The 27,893-nt window shown below is 36.1% G+C and overlaps 1 protein-coding gene across 3 annotated transcripts in view; it reads left to right on the top strand.

Annotated features, from left to right (window-relative positions):
• Positions 1-27,893, top strand: part of ATG10 (autophagy related 10) — a 300,617-nt gene that overhangs the window by 183,137 nt on the left and 89,587 nt on the right. For all 3 annotated transcript variants that reach the window (XM_030927363.1, XM_010386038.2, XM_030927362.1), the window contains exon 4: positions 23,774-23,912. In XM_030927363.1, the coding sequence (XP_030783223.1) occupies positions 23,774-23,912 (139 nt within the window). The remainder of the gene's footprint in view (positions 1-23,773; positions 23,913-27,893) is intronic.

Below are 27,893 nucleotides of genomic sequence, written 5' to 3'. Positions count from 1 at the left end.
TCCTCCCCTCTAGTTTTTTTCTGCCAACACAGGATTGGTTCTTAACATATTTTGGTGGAAGAAGGGATATTGACTTACAATTTTATTTTCTTGTACTTTCTTTGTCTGGCTTGTTATCAAGGTAATTTTGTCCTCATAAAATGAGTAGAGAAGTGTTTATACCTCTTCTATTTTGGAAAGATTTTGTATAGATTGGTATTTTTTCCTTAAATATTTTGTAGAGCTTTACCAGTGAAGCCATCTAGGCCTGATGCTTCCTTTGTGAGGTTTTAAACTACAGCCAACTTCTTTAAAGATATAGAGCTATTTAGAGTATCTATTATTCCTTTCATGGGCTTTGGTATTTGTTCTTTTATGGAATTTATCCATTTCATCTTAATTGCTAAATTTTTGGTGTACATTGTTTATAATGTTTTCTTATTATCCTTTTAATATTTATAGGATTTTTAATGGTAATCCTTTTTTCATTTCTGGTTTTGATGATTTTTGTTCTTTCTACTTTTCTTGATCAATTTTGCTAGAGGTTCATCAGTTTTATTAATCTTTTCAAAGAATTGGTTTTGTTTTTCTTATTTTTTTTCTCTGACTTGTCTGTTTTCTATTTTGTTGATTTTGTGCTTATCTTTGTTATTTCCTTCCTTTTATTTGCCTTGGGTTTACTTTGCTCTTTGTAAGGTTGAAAGTTAAGTCACTGATTTAAGACCTTTTTTGTTACTCAATAAAAGAATTGTAGCTATAATTTTTCCTCTAAGCACTGATTTAGCTGCATTACATTCATTTTATTTTATTGCATTTTTATTTTAAATTTTTAAATATTTTATAATTCACTTTATGATTTTTAAATTTGACCCATGGATTATTTAAAAGTATATTGTTTTATTTTAAAATATTTAGGGTTTTTCTAAATATCTATGGTCACTTATTTCTAATTTAATTTATTCTGGTCAGAGATAGTTTATGTGATTTCAGTTCTTTTAAATTTATTTAAGATGTCTTTTACTGTCAGGCATATGTTCTATCATGGTTAATGTACTGTGTGTACTTGACGAGAATTACTATTCTACAGTTTTGGAGGATATTATTTTATAAATGTAAATTAGGTCATAAATCCTCTTTGTTTTGACTAAAATTTTTTTAGCTTTTCTATAAATTGCTGAGATTAGGGTGCTAAAATCTCTTACTATGATTGTGGACTTGTCTATTTCTTCTTTTGGTTCTGTCAGTTTTTGCTTCGTATAATTTTAGGCTCATTCAGGCACATATACATTTATGACTGATGACTATCTGAAAAAATTGCCTCTTTTATGATTATGAAGTATCCCTCTTTATCTTCAGTAATACTCTTAATTTTAGTCTGTTTTATCTGATATTATATCTACTCCAACATTCTTATGGTTATTGTTTGCATGATCTGCCTTCTTCTTCATACTTAGTTTTCTGTTGTAGGCAAAAACTGTTTTGTTTTTAAAAAATCCATTCTGATAATCTCTGCCTTTTAATTGAAATGTTTAGTGCATTAGCATTTATGTAATAATTAATATGATTGATTTAAGTCTATCATTTTATTAACTTTTTCTGTTAGCTTGCTTTTTTATATTTGCTGTTATTCCTCTGTTTCCTCTTTCCTGTCTTCTTTTGGATTATTTTTTAGAATCTCACTTTAATTTGCCTTTTGACTTTTTAGATATACTTCTTTATTTTATGAATGATTAACTTGGTAATTAAGATATACGTCCTTAATTTTTTACTCTACTTAGAGTTAATCTTGTATACTTTATATGAAATGTAGAAACTGCAGTTATATTACTTGATTTGTCATATTCTTCACCATCCTTTATATAGTAGTTGTCATATGTATTATATGTATATACATTATGAACCTCAATGTATACAGATATACATGCACATTGTTATAATTTTTATAACAGTGTTATAACTTTTGCATAAAACTGTCACTTTTTTAAACTTTAAGATAACATCATAGTCTTTTTTTTTGTTTTTTTGAGACAAAGTCTTCCTCTTTTGCCTAAGCTGGAGCGCAATGGTCTGATCTCGGCTCACTGCAGCCTCTGCCTCCTGGGTTCAAGTGGTTCTTGTGGCTCAGCCTCCTGAGTAGCTGGAATTACAGGCATTTGCCACCATGTCCAGCTAATTTTTGTATTTTTAGTAGAGACAGGGTTTCACCATGTTAGCCAGGCTGGTCTCGAACTCCTGACATCAGGTGATCCTCCTACCTTGGCCTCCCAAACTGTTGGGATTATAGGCGTGAGCCACCTCACGTGGCCAAACATTATAGTCTTTAATATTTACTGTTTCCAGTCTTCTTAGCTTATGCCTAAATTCAGACCTGAATTTCCCTAGGGTATTATTTCTCTTCAGCTTGGAGAACTTCTTTGTTGTTTCTGTAGTACAGGCCTGATGGTAATGAATTGCCTTAGTGTTCCTTTTGTAGACAATATCTTTATTTCACTTAGATTCTTGAAGAATATTTTTACCAGATGTAGAATTCTTTAAAGATATTTTTCTATGGCTTCTTGGCCTTCATTGTTTCTGGTGAGAAATCCATGGAAATTCTAATTGATGTTTCCCTATATTTATTATATTGTTTTTCTCTGTCTACTTTCAATATTTTCTCTTTAGTTTTGGTTTTCATTAGTTTGATTATGATGCGTCTAGGTGTTGATTTATTCATATTTTTAGAGTGGTTTTCTAAACTTCTTGAGTCAGTAAATTTATTTTTTTGTCAAGTTTGAGGAGTTTTCTCTCACTATTTCTTTAAACATTATTTTTCTGCCTTATTCTCTAAACTGTTCTTCTAGGACTCCAATTGTCCATATGTCTGATGTTCTGAAATTGTCCCACATGTCCCAAATACTTCGTTCATTTTCTTTTTTTTTCTCGTCTTCAGATTGGATGACTTCATCTATCCTGTAGTTTACTAATTATTTCCCTTAGTCATCTCCAGTTTGTTATTAATCAGATCTATTGAATTTTTATCACAGATATTTGTATTCTTCAGGTATAAAATTTCCAGTTTTTTGTACTTCCTGTTTCTCTGTTGAAATGTCCTATTTTTAAAAATCAATATGAGTATACTTTTTCCTCACTTGAGCATACTCATAATAGCTGTTTCGAAGTTTTTATTTGATATTTTCAACATCTAGATAACCTAGATAACCTAGATGTTGGAAATATCAACATCTAGATATAAACCTCAACAGATTGCGTCACATTCAATTCTCCGTTCTTTCTATGTTGGGTAATTCTTGAGTACATTTTGGATATTGTGGATGTTATGTTTTGAAGGCTGTAGATTTCATTACATTCTTCTGAAGAATATTGATGTTCAGGAAAAATAACTAGGTGGTACTAGGTTTAATAATTGGGTGACAAAATAATCTGTACAACAAAGCCCCATGACACAAGTTTACCTGTGTAACCTGCACATGACTCCTGAACTTTATTTTTTCTTTTTTGAGGCGGAGTCTTGCTCTGTCTCCCAGGCTGGAGTGCAGTGGCATGATCTCAGTTCACCGCAACCTCCACCTCCTGGGTTCAAGCAATTCTCCTGCCTTAGCCTTCCAAGTAGCTGAGACTACAGGGGTTCACCACTACACCCGGCTAAATTTTTGTATTTTTAGTAGAGATGAGGTTTCACCATGTTGGTCAGGGTGGTCTTGAACTCCTGACATCAAGTGATCCACCTGCCTCAGCCTCCCAAAGTGCTGAGATTACAGGCATGAGCCACTGTGCCTGGCCCTGAGCTTAAAATAAAGGTTAAATTAAAAAAAATATTAATGTTGATGTTTTCCTTTTTGCAATCAATAGCTTAGTTAGACTCAGATTGCAAACTGTCATGTTTGTAGTAGGCAGTGGCATAGAACTCAATCCAGTTCTTTTAACCTGAGTTTTAAGCTGCTTTCAGATTGCCCCACGCGTACATGGTTCAGGAGTCAGCCAGAGACTTGGGCTGAGTTTAAACATGGAATCTGGGGTTCTCCTGTTTTGGCTCTCTTCTTTCTTGGGCATCTTCGTCATTCTCCAGCAGCGATGATTTTTCCAGGCTCTTTTCCCCAGTTTCCTCCAGTCAGAAAGATGGCAAGAGTTTTTGCTGCCTGCCCTCCCCCAGTCCTTGTGCCAACACCACCACCATTGCAACTGCCGCCAGGAAAAAACTGTAAAAACCAAATCACTTGCCCCAGGTGTTGACTCCTTTTCAAAATCTATTTTTCTTAAATCTCCAAAGCCTCAAATAGGTTTTCTCCCTAGAATTTATATCTGTTAATTTGTAGCAGGACTGGTCTGTAAGGCAGTCAGTCTTCTATATCATGGGTCAGCAGATTACAGCCCTTGGGCTAAATCCAGCCAGCTGCTTGTTTTATTAATAAAGTTTTGTTGGAACTAAACCACACCTATTTGTCTGTGAGTGATTTCATGCTGTAATGACAGAGTTGAGTAGTAGTTGTGACAAAGACCATACTCCTAGAAAGACTAAATAAAATACTATTTGGTCCTTTTAAGACAAATTTTGGTGAACTCTGCTCTGTATCAAGAGAACTCATCTGATGTTTTGACCTCTGATCCAGTGATTTGATTCTATTCCAGCTGCCTGCAGGCACAGTAACATCATGTTCTAGAACATCATCTGGAATTGTGTCACTGTAGAGCACTTCTGTCTCAGGAGAAGCATTGTCTCTTCTTTTTATATGCTTATACCACTTACTTCATCTCCTATTGCATCATGAAATCTGAATCTCTTTTAGCATCCTCATTTCTTTTTCTCTACTGACTCATTCCATTCAACATACAGATAAACCCAGATTGAATATATATTTCTAAAAGCTCTTACTTTGACCTTTATATCCCCTCAAGCTACCTGTAGTTTTTCTGTTTTTCTATGTAACTTCTCATTAGGGTTATCTACTCTTAATACTGACACTTCCTCACCACAAGTTCATACCACTCTTTACAATTCTGCATTTTCTTCCAATATGCATTTGAAATTTATTTCTAAAAAGACATTGGTGACAATGTCTTCATTTTTCTGTAACATGCAAGGTATTGACCATGGTCTGCTGGAAGCTTTCCTTCTGTGATTTCCATGTCATTTTCATCTTTTTATGTTGTCTTCTGTGTCTACCAAGCTCTTCGCATTGCTGGCTCCTCTTTTCCATCTATCTCTGACATATGGCATTTCTCAAGATTTTTCTCTGACCTTATCTTCTTTCCCCATTAGAAATTTTATCTACTTTAGTTGTTCCAGTTATTCTTTTTATGCTAATGACTCAAATCCAAACTATATATGAGCTTTAAAGTTATATACACTTTAAACTCTAGTTCTGCCTCTTACTAATTGTGACCTTAGGCAAATTGTGTGGCCAAGAGCTTTAGGACTCAGTTTGGGTGAAATAATAATGCCTTATCTCATAAGCTTGCTTATCATATGGGTATATATGGTTTATAGTATTCATGTAGCACATAGTTAATGCTGAATACTAGTAACTCTTATTAAAACCATGTCTGTAGTCCCCATTTCTCTTTAGACTTTTGATCTAAAAATTCAGTAAGCTGTAGGATTCACATTGCCTTAAATCAGCATCTCCAAAATAGTACTGCCTTTTAGCGTTAATGACACCACCGTTTTCCCAGTTATTCAGTCTCAAAACCATGATATTGTCTAATGAATGAGCTTGCTCTTTGACCCCTTAAATTCAACAGTAATTTGCTTTAACAAATGCATACTCTCTTGGAACATCTCTCTCATTTGTTCCCTCCTTCCTAGTACTGCTCCCAATCATTTATTTTATTTTTTAAAAAATCTCTTATTACCTCTCTTTAGGATCATGTTATTTAAATAGCCTTCTAACTGATCTCACCATGCCTTCTCTTTCTAATTTCCAATCAGTCCTTCAGTTAATTGCTAGATTATTCTTTTTAAAGCAAAATTCACATAATGTTACTCTACCACACCACTAATGACAATAATCTAACATTATTATTTTCTTACATGCAAAGCAGAGTCCTAAATATTTTACATAGGTTATTTCATTCAGCCCCATCAACAGCTTCATGAACCAGATACTGTTATTGTCATTTTCTGTTGAACAAATGAGGAAATTGCTTTTGAGAGCTTGAGTAACTTGTGATGTCACATAGCTAAGTAAATGGTGCAATCAAGTCCCAAACCAGGCAGAGTGACTCCTAAAGTCTGCCGTGTTCATTTGTTAAGCTATACTGCCTCACATCTACTTCCTTTTGGTCCCTAGTGTCTACCAAATATAGTTTAAATTATATACTTTGATTCTCTACAGTCTGACTTCAGGGTAACAGTTGTATCCTATTTTAATTCTCTTATATAACTCTATGTTCCACACAAACAGGGTGACTTGCTAAGTTGGCCATGAACTTCAGTGTCCTGTGCCATAGGTCCTGCCATCACTTCTGCCTGGTGTAACCTATGCTTCATTTCTATCAGTTGGAATCATTCATTATTCAGGCTAAACGGCGTCTTTTAAACTGAGACTTCCTGTATCCTTTCCAGTTCATGGGATTGAGGTCTTTATCTCTAATGCCATGAACATGTATACAACTCATACAGCCATTATTACAATTTGCTGTGGGTTGTAGTCACTTGTTGATATGATTTATATGAATTGGCTCCCTTACCTAATTACATAATTCTTATATGAATGATGGTGAGGTTTATTTTTCGTATTTCTAAAAATCTACTCAGTACACTGTCTTATATGCTCAATAAATGTTTATTAAATGAATAACTATTCGTTATTGTGGATCTCAGTAATTAGGAATATTGGTTTGGATTTTGGAAGCATCTGAGCTTGAGAGGCCGATGTGGAAATTCAGCATGTGTTAGTTTGATGAGACCACCTTTAAAAAAAAAAAAAAAAAAAAAAAGACCTTTATTGATAGCCGTACTGTAAAATCTTTATCTTTGGGTTGGGTTTTGATTTTTCTGGGGAGTTTTTGAAGGTGTAGGGTTTTAATATTTTAAATAGTAATCTTAAGACTATTAACCATGATGGACCATGGTAAAGAGAAGGCTCCAAGAATCTCAGTAATAAAAAATACCCATGAGGTTAGAAAGCTTTATTTTTTACCTCCCCCCTCATTTCCTTTTTGTTTTTTTCCTGGATTTTAAAATTTGGTAACTGTTCAGTAGTCTATTCAGTACCTTTTGTCCAAGGAAATCAGTATACTTCATCAATATTATTTTATTTATTCTCAAGACAAATTCAACCAGAAAGTAGAAGTCACCACAAAAAAATACATGTTCATAATCCTTGGACCCTGATATGTTTTGGAGTTCAGAATTTGGGAGATTTTGGAAAAGTAATTTTATAAAAGTAAATTCTGTGTTATTTTAGATTCCTCATGGTATTTAGGCAGTACCTTATACTCAAACATATTAATATTTCTTTAGTGAAACAATATTCATACAAGGTAGAAAAAGTAGACACTATAAAAAGCTGCCGGTAAGAATTTGCCACCAAATGAGTTTGGGGCTCAACTTATACAAAGATTTAAAAAAAATTTCAGAGTCTTTGGGATTTCAGAGTTGTAGATAAAGAGTTGTGGACTGTTAGGCTTTTGCCCAGACTGGTGGCAGTGGTCTCTAGCTTTATCCATATCCTCATACCTACTGTTCCTGTGTACTCCAGGGTCTGTTCCAGTGTGAGATAGCCCCACAATTCCAGGAGTTAACATCCCAAAGCCGTCCTACTCCCTAACCTCTCAGGTGGGAATACTTGGCAGCTTGTTCTATACAGTCTCCCAGATGTTCTAATTGTGACCTTAGGCAAATTTGGGTAATTACTCAGTTTGGGTAAAATAATAATGCCTTATCTCATAAGCTTGCTTATCATATTGGCAACCAGGGCAGCCCTGGTTGCCCCCAGTGGTAAGCTGTTTACTAATATACCCCATATTTACTTTTATTTAGTTCTACCCCAGTGGTAAGCTGTTAACTAATATACCCTGTATTTTCTTTCTGTCTCACTTCCCTGTTCCCTTACTTGTCCTCCTGAAATCGCTTTCCAAATAGATCACTGGCACTCAGGTCAAAGTCAGCTTCTCTGAGTAGCCCGTTCTAACACATGGACCTCAAACAGAACTTGGATCTTGAATTAAAGAGCAGTCTTTCTGAAGACTTTCATATGGTTATTAACCACTGTTTTCAAGCTTTAAAATTTATGTTAAAGTTAGGGCATTTTCCTAGAGTAAGAGGAACATGTTACCAATTTATTAAAACCGCACTACTACTGTTTGTGTGTTTTTTTTTTCAGTTTTGTTTATAAATACTACTTGTCTTCCTTCTTCCGTTGCCCAGAGTCCTGTGCCTGCCTGTCCTGCTGTAAGCCCACTGACAGTTTGAAAATCTTGGCTATGATTTAAAAATTTTTAGCTGATAATGATTTTAAGTATTTGCCTCTATTCTCAGAGAAAATGCATATTCTCCTGACTTGAAGACCTTTAAGGCATAAAGAAATTGATCTCCAATGGCAAATGGCAAATTCTCTGTCTGACCTATGGGAAAGTGGTAGAATGATTTGCTCTGGAAAAGCCTTTCTTGTACTCTCAGATTTTGTCATGTTGGGTATAAGACTGAGTCTGACCTTTTGTTATTTATTGCTGTAAATGATTTTGTGTTCACTTTCTTGCAAGTGAATTGCTTGAGTTAGAAGTTGAGGTTCTTGACACAACTTTTAATCCATTAAAAAAAGTTAAATTCATATATAGAGGAACGGAAATCATTAATTACGTTGTAGCTCCTTATCTTTTTTGTGATACACCTATTGCTGTGGGTATAGTGCACTAAAAACATCTGCTCAGTAGTCTGCTATAGAGGCACAAGAATGCTTTTACATGAATGCAATAAAGGAGCAGATGCTTCTTAATGACAACTTCTCAATTCATTTAGGGAACAAGTCAGTTCTGGATTTGCTTTTTGTTTGTTTGTTTGTTTTTTCCTTCCCAAGTGTGTCAACTATGCAGGCTAATGATTCCAAAGAGGTTAGAACTGACAAATCAAGTCACTATGTATAATTTTTCAGGGTGCTGAAAGTTAGGCTAAAAGCCTCATTTAATAGCACTTTAATAAAATTAGCATTTTTCTTCCTATGCAAATAATTCTTTGCCATTATAAATAACCAGAAAAATACATTAATTCAGTATTACCAGCCAATGCTTCTTTTATTTTCTTCTTTGGAAACTTCTGTTGAATGTTGATTTATCATTAGCATTGGAAATAGAAAAAGTAGTCCAGTGCCCAGGCTTGGGAACAGGGAGACATGAGGGTCCGGCATTTGGAAGTCAAACATAGCTCCTTCCAGCAATAATTTCTGTCACCTCAGAGAAAGTGATCATGAGGCACTGGTGATATCCATATCCCCCTTCACACAGTCATCCGCAGGGCTGGCCTTCCCTCAATACAGTAGGCAGTTACCCATAGGGTGTATTCCAAAGGGTGCTAGAGAAGCCACTGTCACTGCCCCACAGACTGTGGGTTCTGTAACAAGAAGCTGCATCATTAAGATTTCCATGTTCAGAGAACCTTCTCCTAAAAGCCAAAGAATCTTGGTAGGATTAATATACCCAGACTGTAACATTTAGTGTTGGTAAGTTCATCAGGTATCCTGTGAATTTCAGATCAGGGGGCTGGATTTAAGAGCTTTGTGCTGAAAGAGGAGAGTAAGGCCATGAAAAGCAAGATGCACATGATACCAAGGATCAATTTTGCCTTCATAATTTTGTTTAATAATGGTCTACGTCACCAGCATAGAGTCTTTAAAGTGAATGCAGGCCTCCAGAGGGCTTGCAAAACAATCCATTGAGATGTGGGAAATAACATTAGAATTGCGATTTATATTTACTTTGATTTTGTAAAAGTTAAGCTCTACTAATACTTAACTTTTTGAAAATTTTAATAAAATTTTTATTTTAAGAGAGATGAGGTCCTGCTATATTGCTTAGGCTGGACTTGAACTCCTGGCTTCAAACAATCTTCCCTCCTCAGACTCCCAAAGTGCTGGTGTTATAGACATGAGTCACTGTGCCCAGCTACTACTAATATTTAAATATGGATTGATGCTGGCATTGCCATTCCATGCATTTATCAGAAAACCAGATGCCATAGAGGTTAGTTATACAAGGCATCTGGGACCTAGACGATAGGAAGGAGCTATCAGTGGTGTTTTCACTCCTTTCATTGCATGTTATGCACTGCAGTTTACCTGTGCCCTGGATTTCTGGGATGATATTATTCAATTGTAGTTAACATAGCTCTTACTTTTCAGACTAAGGACTTTAAAAGCTTCCTGCAAAGAATCTCTGGAACAACAACAACAAAAAAAAGGTAAAAGGTACAAATAACAGTTTAATCAGATCTTTCAAAAATTGACTAGCCAGATTTAAAATTAAAATTATTTGAAATATGGATTTATATTTGCCGTTATTAATGATGACCCTTAACCTGTGTGTTTATTGTAGCTAATGACAGTATGAAGCAATCATTGACTAGCGACTCATTGAAAGGCATCCAGAACTTGAATAAAACCTCTTACAGCTAGAGAAGGGGATTTAAATATGCGATTGTGATTTACTAAGTACAGCCAGTGATATACTTCCTCTTTGTGGATCTGTAGATCTTTCTCATCTATTGCAACCATTAAAATCACCTATCAAAACAATGTAAAAAGACCCAAACCCAGATATTTGAAATGCCATGTTACAGTCAAGATTTAAAACACACAAAGAAGAACAAAAAATTAAATATTCAATCAAATTGCTCTCATCAAAATATTACTGGCAAGAAAGTGTCTGCACCATTACTAAATAAAATAAGTTTAGTTTTCTGTAGCATTTTATTTAGTGAATAGATTTACACATTTGGAACCCAGGGCTCTTTGACTATGCGCAGATTAGGACAGGGTTCTTTATGCAGAGAAAGGAAATTACCTCTGGCTCTTTAGAGTCTACTTTGAATGAAGTCTGCTGCCCCAGGACTACTGAGCATATGGGATCTGAACATTTAGTTTTTGGGTGTCTGATCATCCAGGACTATAAGCAGGACTGGCTGGCTGCTCAGCAGCACTGACTCTGGAGCCAGGAGGCCTGGGAAAACCAGGTAATGGTGTGCTCATTTGCCTGCTATTTACATCTGTCAAATTTTGAGATGCTAACTTTTCAATGGGCACCTTAAAATCAACATTTCTGCAACTTTATTCAGCCACAATCACTGGCCCAGAAGTCTGAGAAGCTCAATGAAGGGTGAGGGTAGAGGGCCAGCCAAAGCCCTTTGGTGCCTGAGCAAAGAGCAGGATAAGAGGACTACTTTTATTTGTATCCAGAGCATCACCCAACTAAAAGAATGACCTTGAAATATTTTTCCTTCACCTTTGTCTTGTCCTTAAAATTTTTATATTTTTGTATATTTTATAATATACAAAGTATATTATATAGAAATACATATTCATAATCAATCAGGAGGTAAATATACACATATTAGGGTTGAGTGCTTAACTTTTTTGACTCCTAGTGTCATGATAAAAAAAAGTTTAGAGATCTCTGATTTATAGGATGAAAATGGCAACAGACAATTTATAGTCATTCCACGTATTTATTTCACTTAACAAATATTGATTGAATGTCTGCTGTTTGCCAGGTACAGTTCAGGATGCTTGGAATACGTAAATGAATAAGACAGGCAAAAGCCCTGCCTTCACTCACATTGAAAGGGACATGTGTGCTGTAATAGAAGCCTTTCTAAGTCTGCCAACTGGATAAGGCCTCAAGATGAATTATTACATTCTTATAGCACTTTCAACATTATATTCAAATAATTGTTTATGCAATGATTTTTTTCTCCCATGCTCTCTCTAGTTATAAGTTCCTTGAGAGCAAATACCATATCTGTTTGCCAACAAATCTCCAGTGCTGGCACTGTGCCTAGCTCATAGTAGATGCTCAGTGAACATTAGTTGAATGCTGTCCATGCACATGCAAGTGGGCACACATGTTTAAGTGAGTTATTTGTAAAGCTGAGAAGAAAACTCATGGGGGCATTCTCAAGCAGAAACTATTGCTGGGGGCAACAGAAAGTGTAGCTAGAGACTTTTTAGTGGGCTGCAGCAAGAGTTTGTCAGGAAGAAGCTTGGATAATCAGAGATGACAGGGGCGACAGATTCTAGGTGATTAGGTAATCTGGTAAACTTGGACAAAAACAGTTCCTAAAAATCTATCTGGGTGGGTGTTGTGGTCGTTGAAATAAAAATAAGCTTTGGTTAAGGGTGATTAGGATACTAAAATGATCAGTGCTACATAAAACTGGTTTACACTTGAATGAAGCTGAACAAGAAAGATTAAAATCTCACAAACCAAATTTATAGATTTGGAGGTAAAATTTTATGTACTTGGCAACCATGTGCATTTTCTCTAATAGTATTTGTTGTAATTATAATTTTGTAGTTCTTTGTGTGATTATGTTTAATGTATTTCCTTATGTTAGGACATAATATCTATTATTGTTCTCTCTTCTATTCCCAGGCCCCAGGACAGTGTCTAGAACAGAGGATGGGAACTATGGCCTGCTGCCTATTTTTTTTTTCCTTTTTAGAGACAGGATCTCACTCTGTTACCCAGGCTGGAGTGCAGTGTGCAACCCTGAACTCCTGGGCTCAAGCAATCCTCTAGCCTCAGCCTCCCAAAGCACTGGGATTGCAGTCTTGAGCCATAGCAGGTATCCTGCTGTGTATTTCTGTACAGTTCACAAGCTAAGAATGGTTTTTATATTTTTATATGGTTAAAAAAAGAATTAAAAAAGAATAATATTCTATGACATTAAAATGATATGAAATTTAAATTTTAGTGTTCATTAATGATGTACTATTGGAACAAAGCCACACTCATTAATTTACATATTATCTAGGCTGTTTTTATGCTGCAATGGCAAAGTTGAGTGGTTTTGACAGAGACTTATGATGCCCAAAGCCTAAAATATTTACTATCTGGCTCTTTAAGAAAATGTTTGCACACCTTTGATCTAGAACATTTAGTGTATCCTATAACATTTTTTGAATGAATGTATGATTAATTAGTATACCTACTATGTGCCAGATATATACATTTTATACATTATCTCATTTAATCACATTAAGGGAAAAGTGCCTTTATTTAACAAGTGAAGAAACTGAGGCATGGAGGGGTTAAATGACCTGTCCATTCTATGAGTGGCAGAGCCAGGGATTGAACCCACATCTAGCTCCAAATTCTGTGCTTTTTTATTTTTACCTATACTATGCTTCTCTGAAATCTAGGTGTTTTTATCTGAGATTTTGAGTGTCCCCTTGAATTCCAATAGAAAGCTGAGAGCTGCATGTTGTTCTCATTACCGCTGAAATATTATAGTATTATTTAAAAGCAACAACCACATCTTTGTCCCGGCAGAAGCTTAGTGCCTGGCATGTCATATATAATTGTGGAAATCTTTTTTTTTTTTTGAGACGGAGTCTCGCTGTCACCCAGGTTGGAGTACAGTGGCCGGATCTCAGCTCACTGCAAGCTCCGCCTCCCGGGTTCACGCCATTCTCCTGCCTCAGCCTCCCGAGTAGCTGGGACTACAGGCGCCCGCCACCTCGCCCGGCTAGTTTTTTAAAATATTTTTTAGTAGAGATGGGGTTTCACCGTGTTAGTCAGGCTGGTCTCGATCTCCTGACCTCGTGATCCGCCCGTCTCTGCTTCCCAAAGTGCTAGGATTACAGGCTTGAGCCACCGCGCCCGGCCTAATTGTGGAAATCTTAAAGGGATTCTCCTGGTAAAAAGCAAGCAAAGAAACAAATAAATCCTTATTCATATCCATATGATCCAGAGACAGTTTTGAGCAAGGGAAGGAACTAATGGCTTACTCAAACAGTTCCTTGCTGATTCCTAGACATGATGTTTCCTGTGCACGTGTGAGAGGGCCTGTGCTTTAGGATTCACAGTCCTCTAACATTCCTACAATGCCTGCCTCTTGGTCTGTTTATGAAGGCTTTATCATTTTCACTCTTTGGCGGAGAAATTTACTCATTTCTGGATTTGAGTGTAGAAGTTTATTCATGTGCTGAAGGAATTTGCAGTTTATTCATCAGGACATTTAAAAATCTCACTTGTTTAAATTAGGGTGGTTCTATCTCTTACTTTAGAAAATGACTTTAGCCAAACTTCAGCCCGTTGGATTTAATTATCATTGTCCTTTTAAGGCTCAGAATTTCCTAGACCCTCAGGAAATGTAATGTAGCATCCTAAGACAGGAAAAAAATGGAAAGGGGGAAAGAGTTCACCAAATGGAGACACAAGTCCTTTAATAAAATTCTGTTTAGTGCTTATAAAAAATATAATAAAATGAAATTAAAGAAGGCCTTGAAATTAGGATTTTCAGGGGTAGGCAAACTAAGGTCTATGGACAACAGCTTGTTTTTGTAAATAAAATGTCACTGGAGTACAGCTGCGTACCTTTGTTTACGTGTTGCCAGTGGCTCTTTTCAGGCTACAGCCGCAGAGACCTATGGCCCACAAAGAAGCCTAAAATATTTACTACTTGGCCCTTTAGAAAAATGTTTGCAGATCTGTGCAACTAGAGATATAAGAAAAATTAGAAGAACTGGGCTTATTTAATATAGGGAACAAATAAATTTATTCATATTATATAAAAATAATGCAAGGATAAATCTAGTGGGAACTGATTTACCTTCTAGCAAGGTAACAAGGAAGAATTTTCTGGCTCTGGAGTTAAAACATAGAATGCCTTATAAGGCAAGCTTCACAGATTGGTGGTTACATGTGTGGTGCAAAATTTATTCCTTTTTGGCACTCCAAATTCCACTATTAAAGATTCCTTTTGATTAGGGTTATCAGCCACAAATCTACTGTTGAATATAATAATTGATAAAGGAGTAACATACTAAGCCACTAATGGCCTTTAATGGTTTAGCAAGAACTAACTAACCAATTAGAAGGAAAATGAAGGAAATTTTTATATAGGAGAAGATGAAGGAATGGGGCAGTGAACTGGGAGTCAGGGGTGATAAGCTGAGGTCTTAGCTTAATGGAAGTGAATTAGGCTCCCTCCGAGAGGAGACCAAATGAGCTAACAGTAGCCCTGAAAACATAGATGAGCAGCTAGTGAAGGCAAACCGGTTATGGCATAATTTTGGGTCTTGGTGAATGAGTTTTCCTGACTCTATAATTCCATAGACTACAAAAGTAAAGAATCACAAAGTAGACCCTCCATGTGTATGTGAGGCAAGACCTGCATAGCGTCACCAGGAACACTGCTTATGAGGTGGATTCTTAAAACCCATCCCAGAACTCCTGGATTAGGATTTTGGGGGTGGAGGCCAGGAATACATCCGTTTAACATTTCCCACCCCCAAGAATCTGATGGTCTTTGCAGGCTGGAAAGAACCCTGGGCTTGGAGCCTGAAGGCTTAGTTTTGTGCCCTGACTCAGTTTCTTACTCACTGGAGACCTTGGGCCTTCCTCATGTATTTCTTCCATCATGTAGAACAAATTACATGATGTACATCAATAGGCTTAGAAAAACTGTAAACTGTTACAGTTGATGCTGGCCTTTCTTATGTCACATGTAAAGGGTAACTCTGAAGAGAAACACACTTGACTGACTTCTGAAGCTTGAGAATTTTTCAAGAGGTCAAAATTTTTCCCTCTTCCTCTAGTTTGGCATGATTTACATAAATAATTTCTGATTTTCAAATTCCTTATTCTGCTAATTCTTCACTTTTAGATGTATAGAAATAAGTAATAAGTGCAATTAAGTATTATTACTATTTTCTCCTGCCAAAGAACCTGTGTTTTCTAGCATGGACTCTAAGAGATAGCCTCTTCCACAGTTCCGTCTTTTACTTGGCCTGTTTGCTAGCTTCCCAGCTCCCGGCACTTGCTGTTTCCTATGCAGTCTTAAAAGAAACAGGGTCTAGGAAGCACAGTGGAGCCAGCTGTAAACATCCAGAAAACTGCCAGATGTGCTCTGGCGGGTTTCTGCATCCCCTCCCTCCTGCCTTGCCCTTGAGCATGCCAGCCTGGAGAAGAGGATTTAATCCTGCACAGGAAACAGATTCTTCCTCTCAGTGGGAACCCATATTGGCCATGCTGCTGCTAATTCACTTTGGTTGATGTAGCAGGGAGAGTAAAGAATGGTACCTTTTTACCCCCTTTAAAAAAAAATCAGTAGTAGTAGTGATAACATTACTGGGAAGGGGAGAGCCTCACTAACATACTATTCTTGGGATCACCTTGTAACCACCCTTTTTTTTTTCAGTGTTGCTTTGGATGCTGTTAGACATATGATGAACCTGCTGATATGTACCACATACAACATTTACAGTTGCTAAAAGAATGACGTTGCTTGCAAAGGTTCTTGTGACAGTCACTTACTCAGAAGCCACAGGGATTGTGGAAAAAGTCGTTGTGGGAATTAAGATAGTGAAAAAAACCACTCCACTGTATAATGATGAACCACGAAACAAACAAAACAAGAGCTGATTACTTAAAGTCCCACAGATTATTTTTATAATTCACTTTAAACGTTTTAATAATTAAAATTCTTTATTTCTTGAGGAATTGATTTTTCAATGGTTTGTCAGAAGGCTTCATCTGTTGTTATCACTTCTAAAAATATTAAATGGCCGTTGGCTCAGGAAAATCAGCAAATGAAGAGTTTATTACATTGCATCTTTCCATTGTGATGAGATGGTTTCTGTGTCCACTCTTGAACAGAGCTAAGGGCTGTCTTTGAAACAGCACTGCCCCTGTGTCATTCTTTGGTTCCTTAGCTGTGATTCTAGCCCAGTAATGTTAGATTTGAACTAAAGACCTGACTGGTAGAAAACAAACAAATCAACTCTCTTTTCCTCAAGGGATGTTATGAATAAAGCTCATTACTTATGTTTGCTCAGTAATAGAGATTATTAGTGATAGAAGAAAAGTTTTTCTTCCTTCCCTGTAGGCTAAATAGAGATATGGATCTCATTTCCAAGGCCCGATACACTATTTGGGTTTGCTTTCAATAAAATATCTATGAAGTGTCTTCAGCATGATCCCTATTTAATGGGATTTAGTTGTAAAGCTTAATTCGTATCAGATTTTCTAAATGAGAGATCACTGTCAACTTATTGTTAATTGAATTCAATAAAATCAAGGTTTCTATAATTAATGTGAACCACTTAATCTTTTAGCTCTTGAATGAATGTAATTTTCTAAATACACATATCTTCATGAAATAGCAATATTTTGAGAAAAATCAATATATTGTGACTTCTTTTTTCAATGACTCTTAATATAAAATGAAATACAACTGGTCCCCCATATCTGTGGGTTCCATATCCATGGATTTAGACAACCAGGATCAAAACTGTAGTTAGGACTATAGTGGTTGCATCTGAACTGAGCATGTATAGACCTTTTTTCCTGTCATTATTCTCTCAGCAATATAGTATAGGTATTTACATAGCATTTACATTGTATTAGGTATGATAAGTAATATAGACATGATTTAAAGTATGGGAGGATATGTGTAGATTATATGAAAATACTATGCCATTTTATATAAGGAACTTGAACGTCTGTGAATTTTGGTATCCTCGGGGTAGGGGGGTTCTGGAGCCAATCCCTCATGTATACCTAGGGCTCACTGTATACCCAAATCCTTTAAAAGTCACATAATAAAAGAAAAATAGTAAAAATATTAGCAAACTACCTCAAAGTGTTACGATTATGATGTTCAGAACATCAGTCCAAATGAAGCATAGTAGTAGTTAAGTGGCATACTACAGTACAAAGAGCAGTGGTTTCAGTGTCAGTAGATAAGGGTTGTAGGCCTTCCTGTACCCCTAACTATAGTATTCCCCCCTTATTGGTGTGGGAGATATTGCAGTGCATGCCTGAAACCACAGATAACACTGAGCCCTATATATACTATGTTTTTGCCTATACATAGCTGTGACAAAGTCTAATTTATAATGAGCACAGTAAGAGATGAACAGCTTCTTTTTGGCATATCCATATTGCCAGTGTCACTACCCTTGTGCCTTGGGGCCATTATTACGTAAAATAGGGATTACTTGAACATAAGCACTGTGATACCATAACAGTAGATCTGAAAACCCAGCTTGCTACTAAGTGACTAATGAGCTGGTGGTGTCTACAGCATGGATACTCTGGACAAAGGATGATTCATGTCCCAGGAAGGCGGGATGGCAAGAGATTTCATCACACTACTCTAAGCGGTGCACAATTTAAAATTTATTAATTTTTTATTTCTGGAATTTCTCACTTAATGTTTTCAGATCGTGGTTGATCATGGATAATTGAAAACTGTAGACAGTGAAACTCTGGATAAGTGGGAACTACTGTACCTAGGTGGCATTGGGTAAGGCACCAAGAAGAAGGGTATTGTTGTTTGTATCTGCAAGATGAGCGTGTTGGACTAGGTGGAATGATTCAGGTTTCTTTCACTATTAGAATTCTCTTCCTTCTGTGTTCTGTAATATGGTATCAGAAACTTTTTTATCTTAATTTTTTATTTTAAATAATTTAAAATACTCCTTAAAGTAGATAGAACAGTATAATGAACACCCAGGGACTCATCAAACAATCTCAGCAATCACCCCTCCATGCCAGTCATGCTCCTTCTACACTTCCATCCACTTACCCTTCTCCTGTATTATTTTCAAACAAATCCCAGACATTAGACTCTCTTTATTACCATGATCCCTCTGTCATCTGTATTATTAGCACCTTGAGGTCTTAACATTTTTTTTTTTTTTTTTTTTTTTTTGAGACGGAGTCTCACTCTGTCGCCGGGGCTGGAGTGCAGTGGCCGGATCTCAGCTCACTGCAAGCTCTGCCTCCCGGGTTCACGCCATTCTCCTGCCTCAGCCTCCCGAGTAGCTGGGACTACAGGTGCCCGCCACCTCGCCCGGCTAGTTTTTTGTATGTTTTAGTAGAGACGGGGTTTCACAGTGTTCGCCAGGATGGTCTCGATCTCCTGACCTCGTGATCCGCCCGTCTCGGCCTCCCAAAGTGCTGGGATTACAGGCTTGAGCCACCGCGCCCGGCGGTCTTAACATTTTTATTCAGTTTTTAACAAGCCTCAAATTGCCTCACTGTTTCTGTGCTTTCCATTTTTTAATTGAAATTTTTTGAGATAACTATAGATTCACATTTAGTAATAAGAAATAACAATCCCATCTACCATTTACCCAATATCCCCCAGTGGTAACTTCTTCTAAAACTATAGTATAATATCAGAACCAGGATGTTGACGTTAATACAATCCACTGACCTTATTCAGATTTCCCCAGTTTGACTTGTACTCATTGTGTGTATCTCTGTGTGTGTATTTTGTTCCGTACAGTTTTATCACATGTGTAGGCTTACATATCCACCACCATGGTCAAGATACAGAATAGTTCCATCACCACAAAGATATCTCATGCTGCCGTGTTATAACCAGCTCTCTGCCCTCCAGTCCCCCAACACTAATCTGCTGGTTTTCACTTCAAAAGTGTTGTCACTTCAAAAATGTTATATAAGTGGAATCATACAGTATATAACTTTTGGAGATTGACTTTTGTCACTTAGCATAATTCCCTGGAGAGTCATCTAGGTTGTTGTGTATATCAATTGTTTGTTTCTTTTTATTTCTAAATAGTGTGGTGTGGATGTACCACAGTCTGTTTAACCATGACCTGTTGAAGGACACTTCATTGTTTCAAATTTTGGGCTATTCTGAATAAAGCTGCTATGAACATTCATGCGCAGGTTTTTCAACGCTCTGGGATAAATCGAGTGCAATTGGTAGGTTGTGTGGTAATTATATGTTTACTTGTATGAGAAACTGTCATATGGTTTTCCAGAGAGGCTATACGTACCATTTTATAGTCCAACCAGCAATGTATGATCTAGTTTCTCTGTCTTCACCAACATTTGGTGGTGTCCACTATTTTGTTTATTTTAGCCATTCTGACAAATGTTTAGTGATACCTCATTATAGTTTTAATTTATATTGCCCTGACTGGCTAAGGATATTGAATATCTTCTTTATGTGCTTATTTGCCATTGGAATATCTTCTTTGGTGATATTTTGCATCTCTGCTCCTCCATTTACTTCTTTTTAGTCTTTAGGGTGGTGTGAGATGGCTGGCAAATTACCTATTAAGTTTGTTATAATGTACTTACATAGGAGGAAACAGATCTTCAGATTGAAATAGAAAATGTTGCTTACTAGGGTTCTTAGCTCTGTACTAGAATCTCCAGGAATACAAACATGAGTAAGAGAAGAACCTTAGTCTTGAAGTTCTAAACCATCTGGCACTTTTAACTGGGAAAAAAAAGCAGAAAATGTGTAGAAGTCTGAGATTTCCAAATTGCATGACTTCAAGGAATGATATTTTCATGGTCATCATAAAGGTGACCACAAATGATGGAAAGATCCTAGCAGACACAAACAAAGGATTCAAATTCATCTAATATGAGTAAAGCATGCAAAAATGTCACTGTACGTAGATGACTGCCCAGAGCAACACTGGGTGACATAGTAGCACATAGTAGCAGTCCTAATTAGAGGACAAGTAACCCTGGCCTTCACAACCCACAAAGGCCCTCAGCTGCCAGTGAGAACAGTGACTGGAGTGAGACTTCTCACAGGATTTTCAAGAAGCTTGTTCTGTCCTCTCCCTCTTATTTCTTGAGCCTCCTAGAGAATATGGATCTATGCCTAATTGATAACCAGTTTCACATACCTGATGTCAACCTCAGCACATTCCTGAGTGCTTAATTTGAGTTTGGGTGAAGAAATTTTTTCCAGAAATTGTATCTTTACTAGCAGCACTGGGTCTCAGACAGTCTATTTCTGCACTTTTCTGTAGAAATTAATGACCCAAATCCTTCGATTTAGTATGCACTTAAGAATTGCACAGTGATGGTCTAAGAAAAGAAATGTCTCAATAGAGAAGATTAGAGAATAAACACACACACACACACACACACAGAGAGAGAGAGAGAGAGAGAGAGAGAGAGAGAGAGAGAGAGGTATGGTGACATTTAAAATCAGTGGAAAACAGATGAACTATTGAAATCATCTAGGAAAATTTCTTACCTCACACTATATACAAAACAAAAATCAGTTGGATTATATGATCTAAATTTTAGTTTAAAAACGTGTATATATAGTAAAGAAATTTAACATCTTTATAATTTGTAAGACTGAGGTGAGATACAGCAGCAAGCCTTCTGATGAAGACATGTAACTTAGAAGCTATAAACAGAAAATGTACAGATTTGACTACGTAAAAGTAAAAAAAAAACCCTTTGTGATAAAAAAGTACAACAAACAGTTGAAAGAAAACAGAGAGAAAGTGTTTTATATATATGTGTGTATATATGTCTATATTTCACATATATCCTTGCACACCTCTATTTTTCTATGGTGCAGACATACATATTTATCTCTAATAGTAAGTTATTGTTTCCAACATACAGACAGTTTATATAATTCAATAAGAAAAATGCAAACAATCAGAAAATAGTGAAGAGTAAAAACAAGCAAATCATGGGAGAATACAAATTACCAATAAACATATGAATAGCTGCTTACCTTCACTAGCAAGTAACCAAGAAACTAGAAATTAAAACAATAAGAAATTGATACTTAAGAATTCATCAGTAGGCAAAAATTAAAAACAATATTCAGTATTTATTGGACATAGGAAAAGAGCATTCTCAGACATTTTTGCTGGGAATATAAATTGATACAGCCTTTTTCTGAGGATGGAATTTCTGAGATTCAGTATCTCTTGAAATTTAAAATGCTCATACCCTTTGATACAGTGATTCCACCCTTAGGAATCTGCACCATAGAAAAAATAGAGGTGTGCAAGGGTATATGTGCTGTGATATTCATTGCAGCCTTATTTGTCAGTAGCAGAAAACTATAATCAACCTAAAATATCTAGCAATATGGAAATGTTAAAAAAAAAAAAAAAAAAACTATGGTGTGGTCATGCAGTGAAATATAGAGAAGGCATTAAAAGGCACTAAATCTATAGCAGTGACTTGGCAGCATGTGGCAGGATGCCCATGAGTGAAAATATCCACTCTAGGATCATATGTATATATAGCAGGATTTAAGCAGGGACGGGGGTGGGGAGGAGGTGTATATGTGTCTATGTGTGTCTATGTGTTTGTGTGCCAAAAATCAAAAAGTCTAAAAAAATACACTCTGGCCTGTTAATGATGGTTACAAACCTGAGGTATAGGAGTGCTGGGATGAGGGGAATTTCATTTTTTCTTTTATGTACTTGTGCAATATTTGTAATTTTTACCACCAAGAGAGAATTATTTTATAATATTAAGAAAGAGAGGAAATTATAAATGCTAAGCAACCCAATTATTAACCAAAAAGAAAGAATTTGGTTAAAAGAATTAATGTAATAGAAGGTACAGATACCTATGCTTAATGAAAATTTAAAAACAAAACAAAATACAAAAATCTTTTTCTTGCTTCTGTATTAATTTTCTGTATCTGGAATATTTATTTCCATGATTTCTCTCTGGTTATCTTATTGTGTTTAATTGATGGTGTTTACTGGAGTTTAGTGAAAAATATTTTGTAAACATCTCCAGTTGTGATTTATCCATTGTAATATCTCCCCAGTGAACTGACTGTGAGTAGGGAATTACAGAATTATCTGTAAAGGAGATACAGATCTTGAAAGTAGTCTGGGGCTTTGCTTATCTCCACAGGAAACCTTATTTCATATTGATAAAGTGTGAAATCTTTCCTTAGTTATTTCTGATTGTTCATTGTTGTTACTATTTTAATGAGAGGTAAAAATGAGCTAAACCAACCTGCTTCATTCCTTCTAGTACTAATTTAATTTCAAAGGAAATTCTTCAACCCCAATAAATAAGTGAATGTGGATGGAACCAGACTCTGACTCAACATGTCCAATTAATTGCTTCTAAACAGTAAGATACATTCTTTTAAAGGCCCCTAACAAAAAAACAGTAAAAAATGATCACATGAGAAGTGAGATGACTATCATCATCTCTGCTTACAAAACTCTGTTTCCAAAGTTGACATTAATATTTGCCATCTACTCTATTATAAATCAAGATTTATTGTAGAAATATGCCAAAGATAGCACAATAATAAGGAAAACAGAATCATCGCAGGTTTTGAAATATACCTAACAAATTCAACCTCTTGCAAAATAACTTTCTTATTCAAAATGGAACTGGGAATTGTTCAGCACACAATGAATCATCTTTTGGCAAGTACAATAGAATCTTTAGGGACATTTCACAGCCTCTTGTTCAATTGTTAGGATGTTTTTAGCTTTCACAGGTAGGGAAGAAGGTAGCTTGTATAGCCATCATCTTGTTGCTAAAATTGTACAGTAAAGATTTTTCAGGCAATAGATCTTTTTGGATTTTTTTCCTTTCTTTTTCTTTATACAGAGCTTCTTTGTGTCTCAAAAACAATCTGGAATTACTTAATGCTAATGTTTTCTGGTTTTACTATTTACCCAGGACTCAAATGTTAAACATTAATATGGGAAACTCCCTTTTCCTTGTCTCATAGCCTTATATTTATTTAACTGTTATTTTGCAAGAAGAAAATCTCCTCTTTTTCTCTCCATGTTAGTACTTTTCTTATTAACAAACCCATTTTCATTTTGTTTTTGCTTTTTTTCAGGAGGCTTTCGAGCTGCCCTCAGATGATTGTGAAGTGATTGAAACTGCAGCAGCGTCCAAAGTGATTAAATATGAGTATCATGTCTTATATTCCTGTAGCTACCAAGTGCCTGTACTTTACTTTAGGGCAAGCTTTTTAGGTAAGACCATGTCTGAAGCTCAAAGTAAATTTATAACATTTACATATAAAGCAAAAAGCATATTCGGAAAATTATTCTCCAGAGGAAAAAAAATAGAGTTAAAAATAAGAAAACTGTGGGTGAGGTAAGGTTTTACCAGTAAATTTTCTCTTGCTTCAGAAAGGGTATCAAGACTTTAGCGTGAATGATATCATCCCAGCCTTAAGTCTGATCTTCAGATTCTTGGCCTTTTGCCTGAAGTTGACTAAACCCCCTGGCCCTTTTTCTTTACTTTAAACAAGCAGGAACAACTTAAAGCTACGATGTTTATTTACTTCTAACTTTACAGTAAAAATTTATTTTAATCTCAGATGATCCCATTAACTCAGAAGCCCCTGTGCCTCCTTCCCCAAAAGTTAATAATTATTTTAAGAAATGTTTATCAATTAGCTTAAGCTGTATTTAAAAATGCACTGACATTTCCTTCAGCCATGTATACATCTCCAATGCCTTAGCTTCCTGTGATGCTGTTACTCAACTTATTCCCTTGCCAAGAAGGTGGAACACCCTGTCTCCTTAGAGGCCTTAGCTAATAAAGCTTATTTAATCAGCAGCCACATGGCGTCCTCACCCTGCAGCGCAGCCATGACTTCCCGTTTAGAGTCCGCTGCCTAAACCGGGTCAGCATTGGGATGTGCTGCCACCCAGGCCCAGGGACCAAGAGGAGCCTCCTGTTCCGCCAAACCCTTGCCCTATTTCTCCTTTTGTATCTGGCTTGTCAGCAGCATTATGCATTTTGAACAGTCTTCTAACTTTTTTCTGGATAGCTAAGACATCTGAATTTAGCCAATGATATTTTATTTTTAATTAAAAAGTAGCTTAAGCTGCTTGAATGTGTGTTTGGTAGATTTAATCACTTGCTGCCTTATATTGTTTAATGGTCTCTAATTTTGCAGTGTTGGCAGTTTAACAAGCACTTAGGATTTAAAACACAAGAAGAAATTCTCATAGACTCCTTGGTGAGAAGATTTTAATCTGAGGTGCAGTTCCTAAGAACTGACAATTTGGGGTAAATTTTCAACATGGGACATGGGGAATGGAGGACACTGATAGTTCACTAATTCACAAACTCTTGCTGTGGATTTATCCATATCATTATTACAAGCCTTTAAAACACTCGTTTTATGGTAATTATATTTGGTTTAGAGCCCAGAGGTTAAAGGAAGTTTCTTGTCAGTGAACTGTGCTATACTAAAAAGTAGGAGATATATTTGTTTATTCAGGGGGAGGAAAATGTCTTTCTTGGTTCTGATTTGCAATGGCTCTGCCTTCTAGATTCAGAGACAAGTCGAGGCTGCAGGTAGAGGAAATAGGACATTACTTCTTCAATACTGTACTTTCATATAATTAGTATTCACCATAAGCAGTTAATCACCAGAGAAGAGCTCCCAGAGACAAAACAAGTTGTTTAGCTTGTCAGCATTAGGGAATCAGAGGTGTTGAAACATGACTGCTTCTAGCTGGAAGTGGGTCTTGCCAAGGCCGGCTGATGAGCTCATATGTGTGCTTTGCTCTTATGTGCCAACAGCTCCCCTTACAGTACAGCACAGTAATTGTTCCTGCAAGTCCAATTATATTTTAATGACATTGGTGTAGTTTCTGTGATCCTTTCTTCATGATTTTCTATTCTTTTAAAAAAAACATTTAGCATTCTTGGCTTCTATTTGTATACTTTTACAGTGCCCTCCATTTATGCCTTATAGAGGTAAACCAAAACAAGTCATTTATTTTTATGTAGAAGCATTCACCCCCCACCACCACTGCTTTGTGTTGTATAGAGTGGGTATCAGGAATTTAAAATTTTATTTTGGCCCAGAATTCGTTTAGTGCTTGTTCAGGTACCTTAAAATATCAAATTTAATTTTTGTGCAGCATACTGAATGCTTTCTGGTGGAGAAACATGAAGAACGGTTCTTTCTTTCCTTTATCATATTCTAATAATTTATTTTTTCTTTCCACCTAACTTAACCTCATGGATATTTTTAAAATGTATCAACCTTTACTCTGGAGTCACAATTTTTCGTTTATTCCCCTCAGTCTTTTTTATTCTCCTTACCTTTTCCTGTGATATCTGATTACTCTGACCCTTCATCTGTTTGTTAAACAAATCTCTGTCAGTGTGGTGAAAGGATTCCTAATGTCTTCCTCTTATTCCAGGCCCGGATTTTTCTTTGTCTCATTCTAAGAGAGTTCCGACCTAGAAAGAGGATGACTGTAAAATTTCTTGCCCAGGGGTCTTTTTTTTTTTTGTTGTTGCTTCAAAAATAGTTCACTTAGCCTTGTTTTTGACAGATATTTATAATTTCTTTTGCATTTGATTGTTAGTAAAAATTAATTTCTCTGCTTTGCTCTAAATTTTCTCCCTATACCTATTTTTTTAAGGAAAAGCAAAACAAGTAATAAATAGTTTCCATTTAAATTTACATTACCCTTTCTTGTATCAGCTTGCTTCAATTTCAGAAGAAATCTTTACTGTTTCTCGAAATGCAAATCCCTTAGACTTTGAGTTCCTTTTCTTTATATGGTCCAGTTTCCACCAGGCCAATTACTAGTAGCCCAAGACTCAGTTAACATACCATCTATTCTTGTCACTCTCATGTCATGTCATGTCATGTCATATCATATCATATATTCTATTATATCACAACTTGCACTATAGCAGAAATATTTGTTTATATCTATAAAATGATATGCTGGAACATAGAGCTTCAAGATAAAAACAAGACTGAAGGAAATTAATATTGAGTGCCTACAAAGTGAGAAGCTTTATTTATGGCTTTGTGTGTATACATGTATAAGGTATATGTATATATGTATGGCTTATTCAACTGTGGCACAGCATCAAGTATTTAAGTGAAATGATAATGAAGAATTTCCAGCCATTTAAAAAATATAGCCCAAGAATGGAAACATTGTGATAGTGCCTACTTCAACTGCTATGCCAGGTTTTGAAGGCGGAAGTAATTCTGTTGTCTCCAGGAGACCTAGGACCCAAACCATCTATGTATCTTTACTCTTTAGTCTGATAATTTTCAGAGACTATAGGAGTAGTGGACTTAGAAAAATAGAACATCCTGAGGACTCAAAAGTGAGTATCCAGACTAGCTGAAGCAGCTGTTCCACTTCTATAAACACATATTTTTATTTAATCCTTGAAGGCAGTCAGCCAAGTTGAGACAGCATTCTGCTTCTGCCTCTCATTTCTACTACTTTGGTGTACAGGAGCTCAGTTACCAAGTAGGCAATGTGGATTTAAGAGAAGAAATAAGCCCTTCCATCCCAATGTTCTGTTTTTCTCTAACTACTTCTGTCATTGTAGGTTTGGGAGAGGTGGTGGGACACAGTTAATACCATTTATCACTCAGCAGAGGGTGAGACGTAATTGCACATCTGTTGAATAATAATAAATAGCCTACATTGCAATAGTGCCTTGTAGTTTAGTAAATCCACTCCCGCAAAGCGTTGACATCTTCAAGTGCATGCTGGTTTTTTGTTTGTTTGTTTGTTTTCTTTTTCTTTGCCCCACTGTTTTTGAAGTATACCATATTAAAGAACTTTTTGTATCATGCCAAAGCCTTCTATCCACTCCCTATCATTCTTATTCCCTGACCTTTTTATTTCTCATTTTCCCTTTTGAGGGCTCAACTTTGATCAAAGCTAGTGGCAAATGTTTCAAAGGTGGTAAAACCCTTAGGCACATACATGATGGCCTTTGTCTTACCAGAGGCCTCGGCTGAAATATTTTCTTCTTACAGTTAGCTAGAAATGTCTATATTTATTGCATCTTGAATTCTGATTCATCTCTTTCTTTTCCTTTGTTCTCAATCTCTATTGAAAAATGGACCAAGTGGCTCTTCTTATTTTCAAAACATTTAATTCTTTGGATGACATATGGGTTCTTCTTGGGAGCTGTTTTGACATATTTCTTTAATTAGTCAGCAG

Source organism: Rhinopithecus roxellana, chromosome 3 (genome assembly GCF_007565055.1).
Source record: "Rhinopithecus roxellana isolate Shanxi Qingling chromosome 3, ASM756505v1, whole genome shotgun sequence".
NCBI lineage: Eukaryota > Metazoa > Chordata > Mammalia > Primates > Cercopithecidae > Rhinopithecus > Rhinopithecus roxellana.
The sequence above is the reverse complement of the archived record's forward strand: the minus strand, read 5'-3'. Positions and strand labels throughout refer to the sequence as shown.